The sequence below is a fragment of the Sebastes umbrosus genome, chromosome 7 (assembly GCF_015220745.1).
Source record: "Sebastes umbrosus isolate fSebUmb1 chromosome 7, fSebUmb1.pri, whole genome shotgun sequence".
In the NCBI taxonomy this organism is placed as follows: domain Eukaryota; kingdom Metazoa; phylum Chordata; class Actinopteri; order Perciformes; family Sebastidae; genus Sebastes; species Sebastes umbrosus.
Genome location: NC_051275.1, coordinates 7,059,179 through 7,078,584, shown reverse-complemented (window position 1 = coordinate 7,078,584; position 19,406 = coordinate 7,059,179). Strand labels below are relative to the sequence as shown.

At 43.3% G+C, this 19,406-nt stretch overlaps 1 protein-coding gene across 2 annotated transcripts in view; it reads right to left on the bottom strand.

Moving 5' to 3' along the window:
- LOC119490785 (endothelin-converting enzyme-like 1) overlaps positions 1-19,406 on the bottom strand; it is a 58,039-nt gene that overhangs the window by 16,483 nt on the left and 22,150 nt on the right. For both annotated transcript variants that reach the window (XM_037774253.1, XM_037774254.1), the window contains 3 exons: positions 7,610-7,832; positions 2,179-2,277; positions 1,514-1,588 (listed from right to left, as the gene is read on the bottom strand). In XM_037774253.1, coding sequence (XP_037630181.1) covers positions 1,514-1,588; positions 2,179-2,277; positions 7,610-7,832 — 397 coding nt within the window. The remainder of the gene's footprint in view (positions 1-1,513; positions 1,589-2,178; positions 2,278-7,609; positions 7,833-19,406) is intronic.

The window sequence follows — 19,406 nt, the reverse complement described above, 5'->3', positions numbered from 1 at the left end:
ATCACCTCCGGCAAGGAGGTTATGTTTTTGTGTTTGGTTAGTTTGTCAGCAGGATTACGGAAAAACTGCTGGCCTGATTTTTATGAAACTTGGTGTAGCATGGAACATAACATTTTGGAGCGGATCCGAATCACGGGGCAGATACACATTATTTTTCACTTTTGTTAACATTGCAGGCATTTCTCTGCCAGGAGATTATGTATTCGGTTGTGTGTGCATCTCTGTGTCTGTCTGTCCACAGCTAATCTTGCATAGGCTACTGCTAGACCGATCAGTTTAATATTTTTAGTGCTAAAAATGTACTAATATTTTCCTCTGACATGTCAAACAACATAAAGGAAGGAATACTATATAAAAAAAAGTATAAGCACCTCAGAACTGTATTAAAGCACCACCTCCATGATGCACTCGATCAGTTTACAGGTTTCAAATTTGGATTACTCTTGGATCTTTTCCATTAACATTTAAACTCATTCCAGTTGTCCCCAGATGTTCAGTACATAGAGTACATGTATGTACGTTAGTCAACGGCGAGAGACAAGTATTTTTTTAATTCTGTTTGAATCGCGCCATGAATCACACATATGATGTTTGTCAATTTAAAACATAATTTTCAAAATCTTAGTTTGTCATAGGTTTTGTCGTAGTATCATTTAGTTTTGTGTGAAACCGCTCAGTGAACTACATCTCTCGTCTCGCACAATATACCACCAACACCAGCTAGCTAGCTAACTTAGCTACTGTATGTTCCACGTGTAAACATTATCTTACCTGATGTGTTTTATCCAGCGACTCCTGGCCTTTTTATCAGCCAGGAAGCGAAAGAACGATCAGACCCGTTGCTGGTGTGAGTTCATCCCAGTAGGAAACACACCGGCATCGTAGCTTCAGAGAGAGAGACGTCACTGACGCGACATCTGGGTGTGTAGTCTTTCTAATTACTTATTTTTACAGTCTGATATTTCAACAGTTTTACAACAAACTGCGACTTTGTTGACTTGTAAAATTATGTTTTAAATTGCCAAACATAATATGTGTGATTCATGGAGTAATTCAAATAGGATCAAAAAAATATTTGTCTCTCACCATTGACTACCGATCATATTTTTTTTTTCCGGAAATAAGGTCCAATGGTGGTCCACCAGAAGTGGAGGTACTTCACCTCTCTATAGCCTACGTCTGTTTATACAGTTGCCCCCACTAGTTTCTGACAGCTGAGCTGCCTGCGACCAGGTTCTACATGTGCCTCCTGTTGCATCAACATACATAAAGTATATTGGTTATAAGAGCAGTCTCAGCAGTGTGTTACGGGCTCATTTACCCCTGGGCGTGATGTATTTTTGCTCCATCTGAATACAATCACCCAGGTTGTATGTTAATGTCTGATGGGAAATCATTGTAGCGACAAAGAGAGAGAGAGGGATGCTGGGAAATAGAAATTGTATGTTTGTATGATTTGTGGGTGCTCATGGGTGGCGAGGATGACCAGACAGCGCAGAGGCTCATGACTCACCGCATATTCTTGATCTATGAGCTCAGGTTTGAGCAGGAAGTCTGGGTATCCTGTCATCACCATCATGTGCTTCAGCTGGGAGAGGAAAAGAAGAAGAAGAAGAGAGTGGGATGGATGGAAGAAGGAAGTGGAGCTGAAACAACTGGTCCAACATCACCCCACATCCACTCGCGGTAACTAATCAGCACCCATATGTACTTGTGTTTGGACCCAGGCATGCACACACACACACACACGCACACGCACACGCACACGCACACGCACACGCACACGCACACGCACACGCACACGCACACGCACACACACACGCACACAAGCATCAACTAATCAAGCAAACTCAATGTAATAGGATTACAGAGAAGCTCTTTATATTCAGCATGGCCCTCTAAAGGGATTATAACTTCAGATTGTAAAAGTATTAGAAGGGATATCTTGCAGTGCAGACCCCAAATCAGCGCCACAGAGAGATCCGGATTAGGCGATCCCCACTTCTCAATGTCAAGCCCTTGATGTATTCTATCACACACTTCCATCTAAGCAAGCAATCAATCAAACTCCCCGGAAAGAAAGGAATTGCAAAGAAATAATTAAATCCTTTTCAAATACTAATCGGATCTGGCGGGGAGTGGTGTTTTGTGATGCAAAAGCTGAGTAAGGCTCTGAACCTTTGCTCTGGCAGCCTCTTTGGTGGCTTCATCCATCCAGTCCAGCTCCTGCAGCCGGAGGTCCAGGGAGTGCTTTATGTCCTCTACCAGCTCCTGTACCTGGAGGGAAATCACATGGGAGAAGTTTTAAAACACATTATCTCAGCTCAGCTTCTTACTATGAATTCTGGGGTCCTATATAAATACATTTAGTTACAACATAGATCATATTTCACGTGAAACATTTTTGTATTTTTTTAGAGCTGTCAAAGTAAATTAACGCGTTAATGCAAATTCATTTTAACGCCACTAATTTCTTTAAGGCATTAACTCAACTTGCGATTTGTAGGTTGTAGCGGGCTCAGTTTTTAAAGCAACAATCTGAATATGAAACTACAAAACATAAGGAATCCGTTGGTACCAACCATGCCATACTAGCTTGTCGCAAAATAATGCCCCAAACTTACGCTAAATTTTGGCGAGGAAAAACTGGCATGGCCATTTTCAAAAGGGGTCCCTTTGAAAGGGGTATGATTTGAGCATATTTTTATGCTAAATGCAGTACCTGTGAGGGCTTCTGGACAATATTTGTCATTGTTTTGTGTTGTTAATTGATTTCCAATAATAAATATATACATACATTTGCATAAAGCAATCATATTTTCCCATTCCCATGTTGAAAAGAGTATTAAATACTTCACAAATCTCCCTTTTAAGGTACATTTTGAACAGATAGAAAATGTGTGTTTGTCACTGGTTTGAAGTGGGCTGGACAAATATGATGTCATATACTTTGGCGTGAACCAATCAGGATTTAGCAACATTTGCATTTATTACGGAGTAAAAAGTCAAACTGTGCGAGAATGGAACAAAAGAAAGGAGCCAAATCAGCAGCAGAGGAGAAGCTGCTGCTGTGTCTGCGGCCACAGGAGGGCAGAACTCCACAGAGCCCCGTGTCCACAGAGTGTCACTCTGTACTCAGCTGACACTCTGGAAAGATACATGTTTAATGTATACACTCACTGGCCGAGTGTCAGGGGTGTGTATAAAAATGCATCACGTTGTCATGGGGTATGGTTAGGGTTAGCATTATTGTACCTCGGTATAGTTGGTGGCGTGATGTTGTTCCACTAGTGTATGCTGTTGACATTTAAACCTGCAGTACGCAGAATATTTTTGGCATCATTGGGCAACAATTCCATAATAACCTTTCAGCAAATTGTAATTCAAGTGTTCTGAGAGAAAACTAGACTTCTGCATTGCCTCATGGCTCTGTTTTTAGGCTTTAAAAAATCCAGCCCGTGACGGGAGACTTCAGCCAATCACAGGTCAGTTCAGAGAGAGAGAGAGAGTTCCTATTGGCTGTTCATTCAACGGAGGCAGCTGTCAATCACTCGCAAACTCCAATCAAACGGTTAAACTAGCAGTATTTTTACTTGAGTATACTCTTCTAGTACTCTTTCAATCCCTGTTATTTAGTCATGAATATTTTAGAGAAATAGTGAAGATTTTCAGGGGTTTTAACTTGTTGGAATTCCCGAAACCAACAATTTAAAGGTGTAATTAAAGTGTATAGGGTCAAGCATACTTCAGTAGATAGTGCTTGTGTTACTAAATGACGATTTGGATTTCTGCTCTGTCAGATCACCTACAATGGTGGATTTTCTTCCACCTCTGTAGGCCCACTGCTGCAGTTTTTGATGTCAGTTCTGTGTAATGCCAAATCCCACGTCCAATATGTTATTGCCACTGACCCTATTTGCAGCTGAAACACACCGCAAACCACAAGTGGAAGCGTTCAACCATTACTGAATTTCGATTTCATTTCAAAAACAGCATGGGACACGGTTCTATTTTCCAGCTGCCAGCACCGACGCAAGTCAAAGTGACTGAAATGGGACGCTTTAACTTGCGGCCTGTAATGGCATAAGGCTTGTAGTTGCAGTGCAACATGCAAGTTATAATGTGAGTAAGTACTAAGCCACTGTCTTTTTTTTATCCTTTTTTATCCTTTTTTCTTCCAGAAGAATCCAGAAAGATGAAGTCACCTCCACCTTAAAGGGACTATATGTAAGTTTTCACACGTATAAACGTGTTTTAATCCTTTTCATTGCCAATGTGTGAACAGGTTGTAACCTAACCTAAAATATGAGACCTTCCACGACTTTCTGGGTTTCCTCTATCAACCTGACTGTTTTAATGTGAAGAATGGGGGACCTTTTCTCCGGAAAATTCAATGGATGTGCACGCTCGCTAGTGCCTTTATTTTCAGCTCCGCTACAGGGCTAACAGTGTGTAACCTAACGTTCGGTTAGAAATGGAGTTCTCTAACACCAACAAATGACCAGCCCCCACCACAACTCAGACTCCAACATAAACTCCATGGATATATGTGTAAAAACGTACATACAGTCCCTTTAATTAGTATTTCTCCCGATTTATGACAAATGTTCACACTTTTTTCCATTTTGTTATCTTAGCCTGTTTCTGGAACTGAACAGTGTATAATCCCTACTGTTTCCACCCAGACAACAATGGAGCTACGCCAACTGTCGTTTCCCGTTGGAAGAGAGCAGTCTGTACTCGCGACACAGCGCAGTTTGAGCTCATGTTTAAGCTGCGCTCGCCACAGCGTGCAGCGCCCAAAGTTGGGCTTTGCTCGATGCAGCGAAAAACTGTCGTGGTGCGGCACAAGCCGTTACAAATAATGTGTTTCATAGCGCAGTGGAGCCGTTGTTGTGTTGTGTCTGAAAGGACCTTCAGTGAGTGAGAGAAGGAGAGAGAAATGGAGAGTACTTAGAGAAAGAAATACTCGAGCAGGAGCAAAAATAAATAAAAACGGATGAATATTAGTTTAGATTCACAAGCCAAGTTCACACCAGGCGGGCGAATTATTCTGTTTTCTTTCCTGGTAGTTTAAGGTAAAATCAAAGGTTTAACATAAAATTGCTGTTGCAGTGTACTTATTATTTTGTTATTTTCACTCTTTTAAAGTCACCAGAATGCAGGAAACAAAGTCTCTAAAACTCAATATTTCTGTACTACTGTCAGGATATAGTTCCAGTTTCATTAAAATAACTTATCATATTTGCTCAGAGTTACCAACTGCAGCTTTGAACCATATAGCATAGTTGCCATGCGTAGATATTGCAATGTGAGAATTTGAAAAACGTTGGCATTAGGCGTAATGTTTTGCAGAATCGTCCAATATCTTTCTAATGATAGTGTTGAGGAACATTTGCTGTCCAAACTTCAAGAAACTTTTAAAGCTTTATATCGGTGCTTTCTCAAACTACTGCAAACACGTCTGCTACTCCTAAAAGACACTGGGACATTGTTGTGTCCTTCCAGCTCACTCTACAATCAGGATAACAAGAAAGCTTGTCTTTGCCTTTCTGTCTCCCGTCGCTCAGAGACTCATTAATTCCTGTTCGTGCTGAGGTAAGCAGCATCGGCGAGTCAGTCGAGGCTGACACACATCGCCACTGGCTACAGGTCCCGCTACCTCTCGTGTTGATAATGAGGTCTCCAACCTGTGTGGACATGCCAACATACTGTAGAACAAACTGATGTCTAAGCAATGTGAAATGATCAGTGTGAACATGGACAGCACCAAAAATGCAATAACCCAGCATGAGACTGTCTGTCCTACCCACATTAGACACTACATTACATACAACAAGGATGGTTTGAATGATGTCTAGACAGCGGCGCCAGAATGAGTTTTTACGTGCTAGCTTTGCATGACGTAGGCTAATACGGTGTTTCCTACAGGATTTTGAGAGAATCAAACTGGTCAACTTGAGAGCAGGATTACGATGCTAGATCTCTGAAGAACTTGGTGCTCTAGTAAACAATTGAATCATAAAGGTTGTATGGTTATGAATGCTGATGGCAAATCGTCACACGCAAAAGCACGGGAAACGAGACGGGGTGCTGACATCGTCGTAGACCCCTCGCACTGAGGGGTGTCCCGCTTGACAGTCACGCCGGGAGTCCTGACCCTCCCCACAGGGAGAGAGGGCGCACTGCGCAGCAAGATTTCAACGGCCTCGGGCAGCGCCGAGGTCCGGGTTGGCTGGGTGTCGGATCACTTTGATTTCATCTGAATTATGCTACACAATGGTTGATTATGATTCGATAAAGATCCTCAGAACACTTCTGCCGATGGCCAAATGTGGATAAATATATTATTTAGCGTTTTTTTTATTGGGCATCAACCTCGCGTTTAGGCACGTATTCTCGGAAAAAAAATAGACTTGAAGCGTTAATAAACGCTTTGGTTCCGGTTGCGGTTACGTCAGACACAGCGGAGACGGAGCCGTGGCAGACAGCTGCTGCACAGATTAAAATGAGAGACTATCTGTAGAGGAAAAAACACTTCTGACACCCTCCACTTTTGACATGCACAGGGTGGATGTTGCAAAATAGGGGCATTTGCGGGGATACAGTGATCCGTGACCTTAAAAAGAAAGTGTGACAGGGCCGTAAAGGTAACCCCTACTCCCGGCCGCTCATGTGTTTAGATGCTCATGAGATTAACACCCACTTCATCTGGCTAAAAGCTGCCATCCTGTACGTGTGATCTTAAAAATCCCCTCCTCTCTATTCTTTAATTAATCAGAAAAGCTCCACTAGCTTGAAGCTTTGTTGAAATTTACACTTTAGTATCTTATTAGAATCTTAAATGGAACATTAGGAACTTGGGAACTTAAATTTCAATTAAGGTGCACTACATAGAAAGTAATTAGAGCCCAGAATGTATCCATTTTTGCATCAGACTTGCTTTATGCTTTATAGTCCTGAGCTTTGGCAGAGATTTCAAAGTTTGCAAGAGAAGAAGAAAGACGGCTCAATGTAGGATAAAGCCCGTAGGGTGGACTGTGAGAGTGTAAGAAGAAGAAGGTGAAAGGGAGATGATGGAGGGCTTAAAGAAAGAGCATGGGGTTAAAGAGGTTAGGAATCTCATTGGGAACCGTATCCCCATGTTATAGGGTGGACATGGGACTGAGATAGGAACACATATGGGGGAGGATTATGGTGAAAGAGAAGGGGACCAAAGGGCAGAGGTGGGGGATTAGTAGTGACTGACCCAGGCGGAGAGCAAATTAGAAACAAAAAAGTGTGAGAGGTAGAGACTAGACAGTTCTGATTGGCATGGGTACTGTATACAGGAATCAATCAAAATCATTCAGCCGTGTCATAATACACAGGTGGACCGCTCTACACTACCCCCCCCCCAGAGTCAAATATAATGATGAACTAGAAAGTAAAATAAAGAAACAATATCAGAAAAAAGTGACGAGTTCCAGTGCTGACACAGTCGTGGAAATTATGGAAAAGTTCGGACATTAGGAAAGATTAGAGAGAGGTGTCGTCCAGCTGAATTCATCCACAACATATCATTTGACTGTCCCACTAACCATCCATTACTCCACCCCACCACTCATACCTTGGCCTTGCTCTGTGAGGAGAAGTGTTGCTGGACAAACAGGGCTCCCAGGGCCATGCCGAAGTGTTTATTTGCCTGAGTGAGGCAGAGCCTGCCCAGCTCCAGCTGCTGCTCGGTGCCGTCGATCTCCCGAGAAAACTCGTGGATGGTGCTGCGGAAGGCGGTGGACAGATGTTCACTTAGCGCCGCCACAATGCGCCACAGCATGTAGTTATGCAGAACCCTATAGGACAGAGGAAACAAGGAGGATGGATCAGTTACATTATCATAGATTTGGTTTGGATTTAATTCAGTGTTTGTGTGGTGGAGAGTAAAGCCTGGTTTATGTTCGTCGTAGTGAAGCCGGTGCGAGGTGGCAGAAAATTCCATCATCGCGGCGCTTGGTCGTGCTCTACCTCTGAATTTTTGTAAGTACTTCATTTCAACATGGATGCCTTCGAGGGAAGACTTAGTGGTAAGCAGCTTTGAAATATCTAGCCCGTGACGGGAGACTTTGACCAATCACAGGTCATTTCAGAGAGAGAGCGTTCCTATTGGCTGTTCTCCGGTCACGCCGGTTTGGCGTTCCTTCAAGAGAATTCACAATGGCTACCGCGACACAAACTTTCAAACCGTGCACTACAAGATGATTCTGAAAACATCTGAGGTGAGAAATAGGCATTAATGTAACAAAATATTGATTCATGTTTGATCAGCGCTGCCTAGTTTAATAAAAATAACTTTTTTTTAATCATATTTCCTCCAATCTTGCCTATTACAGTTTTAATTCCCTTTGGAGGGGACTTTAGGCTTTGTAACTTTGCAGACCTTTTACATGTATAAACAAATATGTAACACACTAAAGGAAAAAGCACAAAAGCATAATCTCTTTAATATGTGAGTTGACTCAAAAACCAAATTCTTTAACAGTTCCCTCCAATGATTAATTAAGACATCAAAAACAGCTTCTGCTTTGATACAAACCCAAAGAACCCTAAAATGAGACTGTGTAACTCACTGAACGGCAGCCACTGTGGCCCCAATGACATTACGAGATAATAGTAAACGCTAAAACATTGAAAAATAGTAGCACAAGTAGAGAGGAGTCTAAGCCGTGTGTGTTTTAAGCATCTTTTCTAACATAAAGTCCTGGTCATACCAGACCAGTTAAAGCTGGAGGCAAATATGATTAAAAAAGTTATTTATATAAAACGGTCACTATATCCTGACAGCAGTTCATAAGACAGGTACTCTGAATTTGGTGCTCCTAATGGCATCTGCAAGATTTCACAGACCGGAGGAAAACAACCAATCAGAGCTGAGCTGGAGCCTTGCCGTCTCTGAGCAGCTGTCAATCACTCACAAACTCCGACCAAACTGAAAACTAGTCAGCGCTGATCAAATATTAATCAATATTCTGTTACTGTAATGCCTTTTTCTGTTTTCAGAGACATCTTGTAGTGTACTGTTTCGCTATAAAATGAGAACATTTCTGACCAGGCCGCCATGTTGAGATCAGTTGAGGAAATACCAAGCACCGCCCACCAGCTTAACAGTGCACTACAAGATGTTTCTGAAAACATTTTACATGAGAAATAGGCATTACAGTAACAGAATATTGATTCATATTTGATCAGCGCTGCCTACGTTGACCATTTAATCGCAGTTTGCGAGTGATTGACAGCTGCCTCCGTTGAATGAACAGCCAATAAGAACGCTCTCTCTCTGAAATGACCTGTGATTGGCCAAAGTCTCGAGTCATGAGCTAGATTTTTCACAGCCTGTAAACAGAGTCATGAGGAGGTGCAGAAATCTAGTTTTTTCTCACAACACTTAAGTTACAATATGCTGAAAGGTTATCATGGAATTTTTGCCCAATGATGCCAAAAATATATTCTGCCTACTGCCACGTTAAGGGTGCAAAATCCCTGAGGGTATGGAACTGAATAAGGTTGTGTTTTGTTTCTTATGAATTAAATTTCCCATCGGTAAGACAGATAATTTCTTATTTTTTACTTTCGAAAGTTAACATCGTCTCGCTTTAATGTAAGACTTTAGCACTCTTCCTGAAGTGACATCCACTGTGTCGAACTGTAATCTTGTTCCATCTGTTTTTCCATCTGCCCTCTGAGCCCCTTAAGAGTCAGAAAAGTTAGAGAGAAAACAAGAGGAAGACAGTGATGGAGAGCGAACGGTGAGGAGTCAAGAGGGCCCAACAGTTTAAGAGCAGCTCCCTCTAAACCATAGTGACTCACAGCGGAGCGGCAGCAGAGGGGTGAGGAAAATGTCGAGCGGGAGGAGAGAAAATGGATCATTCATTTATGTATTCAAGCTGTGTCTCTTCCCCCCGCAGACGATGGAGCACTGGTGTGTCCTCGTGCCCCCACTGGGTGCACACATCTACTCTGCCCTGCGGGGACAAATGCCCCCCTCTCCCACTGCGAGGCTCCATGTGGACCTCAAGGCATGTTGTTGTTTTCCCCTGTTTTTTTTTTTTATTTTCCCTATGCATGACAGATATTAAATCAAAAGCGCCTTGGCAACAGCACCCCGAGGTCCCGCCAACAAAGCACTTGTGAAGTGAATTTAATTGACGGGAAAAGGGGGGGGAGCGAGGCGGGAGGGTGGAGGAAGGGAGGGTGAGTAAATGAATGAGACTGGAGACCCAGGTGGTGTCCTTGATCATCAGTACCATCAACTAATCAACATGTGTTACAGGTGTGGCTGCTTCGCTTGATTAGCATGTTAGTGTAATTTTGTTGTCGCCTGCTTGTTGCAGATTATTTCGTTCGCGTCGTCACACTTGGACAGGTGTGAGTTTATATATATAAGTGTGTATATGTGTGTGGGAGTGTGCCGCTACATGCATGGAAGTCATCTATATGATAATGGTAAAACTGCAGCATTTTCTCTACTGTATGTATGTGTGGGAGAGATGAGTAACATTTGACTTGAGGCATCTTTGAGGAAAACTAATGACAATAATAAGTAAAGCTGGATTCATACTTGACACGAGGGGTTAACTGGAGGTTTACAGTTTTCTGATTTCCCCCGCTGATTGCACCACCACAATATTAGACAATGTATTGTACGTGGTCTGGCCGCGTCGTGATACAATTTTGCCATAATTAAATTTCCCACTAACGTGTAACCGTGTTTACATTCTTTCATGCAATGTGTAATATAGACTACGACGTAAACTTTTGTCATATACATACAGGTACATGCATGAAATTTGACCTCTGCATTTAACCCATCCTTAGGAGCAGTGAGCTGATGTAAAGCAGGAGCAACTTGAGGTTCAGTGTTTCGCCTAAGGACGCTGCAACATGCAGACAGTAGGAACTGGGGATCGAACCACCAAACCACTCTACCCACTGAGCTACAGCCGCCTCCAGCACCTATTACATCCAGGTAACTACTATTTTGTCTTGTGTTGTTACTGAATAGGAGACCACTCCTGTGCAACCAGTGTTCAATCATTCGCTGTGATAAAGAGTAACAGTGTTGGTGAGCAGAATATTTGCGGTGGAGATGATTGCTAGATTGTGTGTTATGAAGAGAAGATTACTAAGCTTTTCTACAACTTCCTTAACGTTATCAATCTCCTCTGGCATCAGAAACACAAGCAGCCAAAGTCCTGTCAGTCCCCACATGGTATCTCTGTAACCTTGACGTGTAATAGGGTTGTAATAGTGTACTGGTATCACACCATGTACATTTGCGTATGTACGGTATTGAAAAAACTGACATAATTGAGTGTGTGAGTTAAAGATACAGACAGGATCAGTCCGGTTGTGTTGTTGCGCACCTACAGTATATTCATTCATTCATTATCCGTAACCGCTTATCCTATTCAGGGTCACGGGGGGGGGCTACACATTGGGCGTAGGCGGGGTACACCCCTGGACAGGTCGCCAGACTATCACAGAGAAAGACAACTATTCATGCTCACATTCACACCTACGGGCAATTTAGAGTCAACAATGTACCTGCATGTCTTTGACTATGGGAGGAAACCTGAGAACCCGGAGAAAACCCACGCTACCACAGGGAGAACATGAAAACTCCACACAGAAGGGCCCCCATTGTTAATAATCATAGGACAATATTTTTAAAGCTCACAGCTATGGTGCTGCTAACATGTAAAGTTAACTAACATGCTTTAGTCATATAACATGTCATAGTTAAATTTTTATTAGGTTTCTAATTCTGTTCCTTAGGCGGTGGCGTAAATATCGATAGCTGGGCGTCTGATAAAAGTTCAGCTCAAAATGGCGTGCCATGTCGCAATGCGTCGCTCACGGCCAGGACAAAAAGGACATGGTTCTGAAGCAGTGTTGGTAATGACTTTGTGGAGCACAAAACCCGTAGGATAAACTTGTAATGGGTGAGTAGTAACTGGTTTCTCTTTGTTATTGTGGAGTGGGATCAGGGATATAAATCTATAGCACTGTAATTTTTAAGTATCAAATGTTAGAAAATGTGCACCTACTGAAATCTGTGTCTGATAACATATGGCTAATGAGTCCAGGGCGGGCTGTTAAGTTAGCGTTGATGAATTTGGCGCACCGGCTGCTGTTCGTGGTGCTGATCTAAGGCTTGTTTGCAGCATGGGAGTTGAATGAAGAGACTCTCCATTGTGGCATAGCAATCTCCTGCTTTGCAATTGTCTGGAGTGGTTGTGTGTGTACGTGCCTTCCTTTGTGCCCAAGAAAAAAATTTGCACCAGTACCAATCACAAATATGTTACGCTGCTGGCTAGAGGGGTACCTAAAGCGCCATAGTTTGAAGCGTAGGGCCACTGAAGTTGGGAGTGAGAATGTGTTGCCAAAATGGACTCTTCCCAAACATGTAACCCAGGATCAATTGTCTTTGGCTCCTTAGAAAACGTCCCTACATTCTCAGTCACCCCCACGCCACCCCTACGTGGTCACACGTGTGTATGCCAGTGTGCGATTTGTGCCGTAATGAAGTCACACCGGAGCTAAATGAAAGCAGAGAGCCTGACGGTGAGAGCGCTGTACAGATCAAGCAGTAGGTCTTAATCACCAGAGGACTGAGTGAAGGCTCATTAGCTGAATGGATTTTAATGGGGCTAGTTAGGGAGATGAAAAGACACTGTCCCCTTGCACTGCATCAACACATTAGCACAGGTAATGACCCCGTAGGTAATGGAGGAGGGAGGGAGTCCTCTATTCCAAACTTCACTAGAGGTGCACTCTAATTTCAGACTGACGGTAAGGAGAAATTTATCATTTTATATGTTAAATAATAAAATGAAACTAGGGCCGTCAAAGTTAACATGATAATAACGTGTTAACGCAAATTCGTTTTAACGCCAAAGGCATTTCTTTCTAAACATGTACCGGGCTCAGTTTTAAAGCTACAGTTAAGATACATGACATACAACCATGTCATACTAGCTTGTCGGGAAGGAGGTTAAATAACGCTCCAAACTTATGCTACATTTAGGTGAGTTAAACTATCATGGCCATTTTCAAAGGGGTCCCTTGACCTCTGACCTCAAGATATGTGAATGTAAATGGGTTCTATGGGCGGCTGTGGCTCAGAGGGTAGAGCAGGTTGTCCACCAATCGGAAGGTCGGTGGTTCAATCCCCGGCTGCTCCGGGTCACATGTCGATGTGTCCTTGAGCAAGACACTTAACCCCAAATTGCTCTCGGAGGCATAGCCATCGGTGTGTGAATGAGTATTTAGATTAAATCCTGATGGGCAAAGTTGGCACCTTAGTAGCCTCTGCCATCAGTGTATGAATGTGTGTGTGAATGGGTGAATACTGACATGTAGTGTAAAGCGCTTTGAGTGGTCGGAAGACTAGAAAAGCGCTATATAAGTCCAAGTCCAGTCCATTTTACCCACGAGTCTCCCCTTTACAGACATGCCCACTTTATGATAATCACATGCAGTTTGGGGTAAGTCATAGTCAAGTCAGCACACTGACACACTGACAGCTGTTGTTGCCTGTTGGGCTGCAGTTTGCCGTGTTATGATTTGAGCATATTTTTTATGCTAAATGCAGTACCTGTGAGGGTTTCTGGACAATATTTGTCATTGTTTTGTGTTTGTTATTGATTTCCAATAATAAATATATACATACATTTGCATAAAGCAGCTTATTTGCCCACTCCCATGTTGATAAGAGTATTAAATACTTGACAAATCTCCCTTTAAGGTACATTTTGGACAGATAAAAAATGTGCGATCAACTTGTGATTAATTGTGATTAAATATTTGAATCGATTGGCAGCCCTGAATGAAGCAGAAGAACTGTACACAAGCTTTCAAGCTGCAAACACAAACAGCACAGAGACGGAAAATCACACATTTCTTTGTTACTCTGGCGGAGACTTTTATCCAAAGCACCTCATAGTAGCATGACTGCATATATTTTCAACCGAGGAGGCACTGCTGGGAATCAAACCTCGACTGCTGAAAGCTATAGTGCCATGAAATCCACCATTTGACGAAAAACACTTCATCTGAAAATGCTTCATAACTACCGTGAGTGTGTATTTTTTAAAAGCAGTAGACCCCAGCAGGAAGTGAATGCTCGACTGTTTCACTTCTGTGGATTACTCATGACATGTTGTATACTGAAACACAGCTAAATAAACATGTGAAATGATAGACTCTCTCGCTAGCCCTCAAATTGCTCAGGATAAAACAACACACCGGATTCCCACACTCACATACACACTCCCTCGAGAGTGATGGAGGGAGCAGACGGAGAGGGAGAGAGAGACAGAGAGCGGTGGCGAGGGAGGAGTGTGTGTGTGGGAGACGCTGGTGTTGTCATTATGCTTTCCCCTTCATTGGAGGCCTGCTCATCTGGCTAATGGGATTGGCTGCAGTCACTGCAGTGTGTGTGGACTACACATACACACACACATACACACACACACACTGGAGGGAGAGAGAAGAAAAGAAAGATGGATGGAGGATGAGGAGGTGGAGGTGTGACTGCTCTTGTCAGTAGACTTGTATGATGGGAAAGCCATCAATGGGAGAACATGAGGGGGGGTGGGAGGAGGGAACAATGAAGACTTGGTCAATAGATGCCCGTGAAGATGGAGCATGTGTATTCTCACTGATGAGGGGGGATTGAGAAATGGACGGAGAGAAAATGGGAGTGCGATGGATAGATCGAGTTGTCAATGGCAACCTCAAACCGCTGAGAATGAAGAAGAGAGAAAAGAAATGATGTGTTGAAGGAGAATGATGGGTTGTAAAAGGAAAGGAGCAGGATGGAGATGCATGGATGAAGAGAAATGCCTGGGGTTTTCACAGGAAGTAAGGTAAAAACGATTGGAAGACAAAGACGCAGCAAAGAAACAGGACTCGGTCAAAGCCCGAGTATATGTCTGGACCGTGTACGGTTAGTCTGTGAATTTGTGGCTAAATTGCTACACAAATAGTCAGTTGTCCCTGCTTTTCTGCTTGCCGTTTCAAACAGGAAATAACATGGCGGCCTGCTCGTAAACTTTCTGTTATTCCGTCTAAACAATCGACCAGAATCTACTTCTGAGAACATTTTAAGCGAGAAATAGGCTATGTCACTGCTGAATATGATTTCATTTTAGAACTAGATCGCCTAGTCTGACAGTTTGGTCCAAGTTTCCTGAGCCGGATGCGTCATGCTGGACGGGCTCATTTGCATAACAGACTGTTCCCGCCTTTTCATTTTGAAAGAGCAACGGCCAATGAGGACACACCAATACTCGGCCGACCAATCCTGACTCAATACAAAGTGTCAATACAAAAGTCTGGTCCTCTCTCTCAAGACTCCATGGTGGAGAGGAAGTCGTGTTGCTCTGGGTCTATCTATTTGGTGTGGAGAGGAGGTCGTGTTGCTGTGGCTCTATGTATCTGGCGTGGAGAGGAGGTTGTGTTGCTCGGACTCTATCTGTTTGGCGTGGAGAGGAGGTTGTGTTGCACTGGCTCTATCTGTTTGGCGTGGAGGGAAGGTCGTGTTGCTCTGGCTCTATCTATCTGTGTGGAGAGGAGGTCGTGATGCTCGGGCTCTATCTATCTGCGTGGAGAGGAGGTCGTGATGCTCGGGCTCTATCTATCTGTGTGGAGAGGAGGTCGTGATGCTCGGGCTCTATCTGTTTGGCGTGTTGTATCCTGTACAGATTCGAAAGCCCCCTGAGCCCTCTGCAGTCCAGCCAAAAATAACATGGGAGAAAGAATGATAAGGAAGACGTCGGTGCAGTGGTTAGGACTGTCGCCTCGCAGTAAAAGGGTCGCAGGTTTGAATCAAGCTTGGGTCCCTTCTGTGTGGAGTTAGCATGTTCTCCCCGTGTTAGCATGGGTTTTCTCCAGGTTCTCCGGCTTCCTCCAACAGTCTAAAGACATGCAGGTGAATTATAGACTCTAAATGTCCCGTAGGTGTGAGTGTGAGTGTGAATGGTTGTCTGTCTCTATGTGATAGTCTGGCGACCTGTCCAGGGTGTACCCCGCCTTCGCCCAATGTCAGCTGGGATCTACTCCAGCCCCCCCGCGACTCTGAACAGGATAAGTGGTTACAGATAATGGATGGATGTGAGGAAAATTTGCGGAAAAAGGACTAAAATACAAAGCAGCAGAAACTCAAGGAAGGAGGGAAGTAGAAAGGAAGAAGGAAAGGAGATGCGGAAAAAAGAAATAGGGTCAAAAGAAAGAGGATGGTTGAAGTAAGGATGATCCATTCATTTTTTAACAGTCCATCATATCACCCTGAAACAACTGTCTAACAGACAGATGAAGCGCCCGTCTGTGTGCTCTTTTTACTTGTCCGGCACCTTTTCACCTCTCAGTGTGAATTCACGCTGTTCCTCCAGTTTAACAAGAATCCAAACTTCCCTCTGTTTTTCTCTGCATTTGTCAGCCTGTACTGGCCTCTTCAACTGTGCTATATCTTCAAGTGTATTCGCGGACAGTATATGTGTGTATGTGTGTGTGCATGCAAGTGAGTGACAGAATCCAGCAGAGTACGAAACAGTACAAAAGAGTTTTTCTGTGGTCCATTAGTGGCCTTGAGAGGAACAAAACCTCCTCTTCATCTGCTCTACTGGACAATGATCCAACGGGCCAACACCTCTGCCTTGACCCCTGACCCCCACTGCATGAAGCCAAACAATGGCATGGACTCTTCTGTGTGGTTCGACGTGGTGGAGATTTATATAAACATAGACAAGCAATTCTCTGGAATCCTTCTCTTTTTGCACTTCTCATGACGACTGCATGCTTTGCTCAGATGGATTAGCAGCAATCATTCTTGTTTTATCAAACACATGCAAAGGTACTGTAGAAAATACCAACTCTCCATACCCCACATAAAAAAAAATTAATAAATTGATCCAAATCTGTGCTTTCAGCGCAGACAGAGGTGTACAGTACTTAAGCAGTGCTCAAAGTGGACCGGTACGCAGTTTACTCCTCGGCGTACCTTGTTTTTTTTCATGTGTAACAGGACTTCTCTCAAGCTGCCGGTACTCTTTTGTGCCCTCTCCATATCAGGTTCTCTGGGAGATTCATAATGGAAATATGTAACAGCGCAGCGCCTGTGTGTTTGCGCCGCACCTCATAACATCTCTTCCTAAATGGACCTGATGCGAACGAGCAGACATCAGATTACTCCTTGCTTCAGCGAACAGGCTACGTGATGGGCTGCTTGTTTGAAAAATTTCTCACCCTGGCTCTATTTATGCAAAATTTCGCACACCTCCAACTTATCTTCACTGGTCAAAATCAACGCTGACAGTAACTGACGGTTAATCGATATCACACTCTATGTAATAAAGAGAGACATCGCTCATAGTATCTGGACAATTTTTCGCGCTCCATTCAGTAGAGTTTGCTCGGTCGCTATATGTTAGGAAGGGTGTTCATGTTCTTTTTGTAAAATAATTAGTGAACTGTTCGTCATAACTTTTTTTATTTGTGAACAAACATAATTAATGAAACATTAATTCAAAGTTTTTTGAATCTGCACTTTTAGGGCAAATATAAAATAACCATTTAACTAGTCATAATAATGGTAAAAAATTCCATAATAACCTTTCATCATATTGTAATTCAAGTGTTCTGAGAGATAACTAGACTTCTGCTCCTCCTCATGGCTCTGTTTTCAGGCTTTAGAAAAATCTAGCCCGTGACGGGAGACTTTGACCAATCACAGGTCATTTCAGAGAGAGAGCGTTCCTATTGGCTGTGCTCTGGTCATGTGACCGGAACTTGGCGTTCCTTCACCAGACCTCACAACCTTTCTCATTTTACAGCTAAACCGTGCACTACAAGATGATTCTGAAAACATTTGAGGCGAGAAATATGCATTAACATAACATAATATTGATTCATATTTGATCAGCGCTGCCCAGTTTGACCGTGGTCGGAGTTTGCGAGTGATTGACAGCTGGCTCTCATAGACGGCAGATGGACAGCAGACTCCAGATCAGCTCTTATTGCTTGTTTTCCTCCGGTCTGGGAAATCTTGCAGAGGCCATTTGGAGCACCGGAGGACACAGAGGCACATGATTTTCAACATAATTTATGTAGACACATAACTGTAATACACCGAACAGATGAAGCAGTCGGAGAAGGAAGTGGAATGTTTATCTTTTTTTTTTCAACAGGATTTTTGCATCGTCAGGTTCAAATTCCTCGTGTTATCCCACTGTGAGTGCTGCCTTCAGTTTCCCAGTCTCTGTATTTATTTATGTGCATGAGGCTTGTTGCTTGCTGTGTGACTGGCAAATAACAGGCAGTGGTGTAGAGACCCCTTGATGTGAGGAACCGGGGCATTTTTAAAGTTCTCATAAGCTATGCTAATGAGCAACACCCCTCAGGAAATAGCTCTACTCCTCCATGTGTGTACCTGTTTGTGTGTGTGTGTGTGTGTGTGTTTATGAACCAGCAACGCCAACCTTTGTTTAAACCCCAATAAAGAACTTCCTGGGAGACAGAACCTGGAGATGGACGGGAGGTGGGAGGAAGATGGAGAATGAGAAAGCGAAAAAAGAAAAGAGATTAAAAAGAGAAAGAACAGCGTCAGAGAGAGGGGGAGCAGGTGAGGAGGAGGAGGATGGCAGGAGGTAGAGAAGTGACAGAGGCAAGGATGGATGGAAAACAATGGAAGAGGTGTAGATGGAGATAAGGGAGAGTGGTTGTTGGGAGATTGAGGCAGAATTGAGGGAAAGGGATGCAAAGTTGAGAAGGAGAGGGAGACAGATGGAGAGAGCTGGGGAGCCAGAGCCTGAAGAGAAACGAGCTTGGTGAAGAGAGACACTGAGTCCCAAAGTTACAGAGTCAGTGAGACAGGATGACTTAAAAGTTCAAACTGATACCTCCCACTGTCACAGTACAGAAGGCAACTCCCGCCAGGAAAAAAAAAAAGATTGATTTAATGCTAGGGATAACAAAAATGAAAATATTCATGGCTTTCTCAAATTAAGAGATACAAAGTCAGATTTAAATCAAAATTATGATTCTTAAAGGGGTTCTCTACCACTTTTACACATAAAGATTAAAGCAGCAGTGGGTAGAAATGAAGCAAAAGTTATTTTTATAAAACAGTCACTATATCCTGACAGTAGTGCATGAGACAGGTAATCTGAAACCACAGGAACACCACCAGTCTCCTAAGCTTTTTGGCCTTTCAGCAGCTGGTTCACTCTCCCCTGCCTGCCCCCCCCCCCCCTCTCTCCTCGTCTGCTCTTCAATTTGAAGAAGCTCTTCATCCGTACACTCTGGCTCAAATAATACGGGTGGCCATCAAAATCAAGGACCTCACCCGATTCATTGAAATCATCTAAATA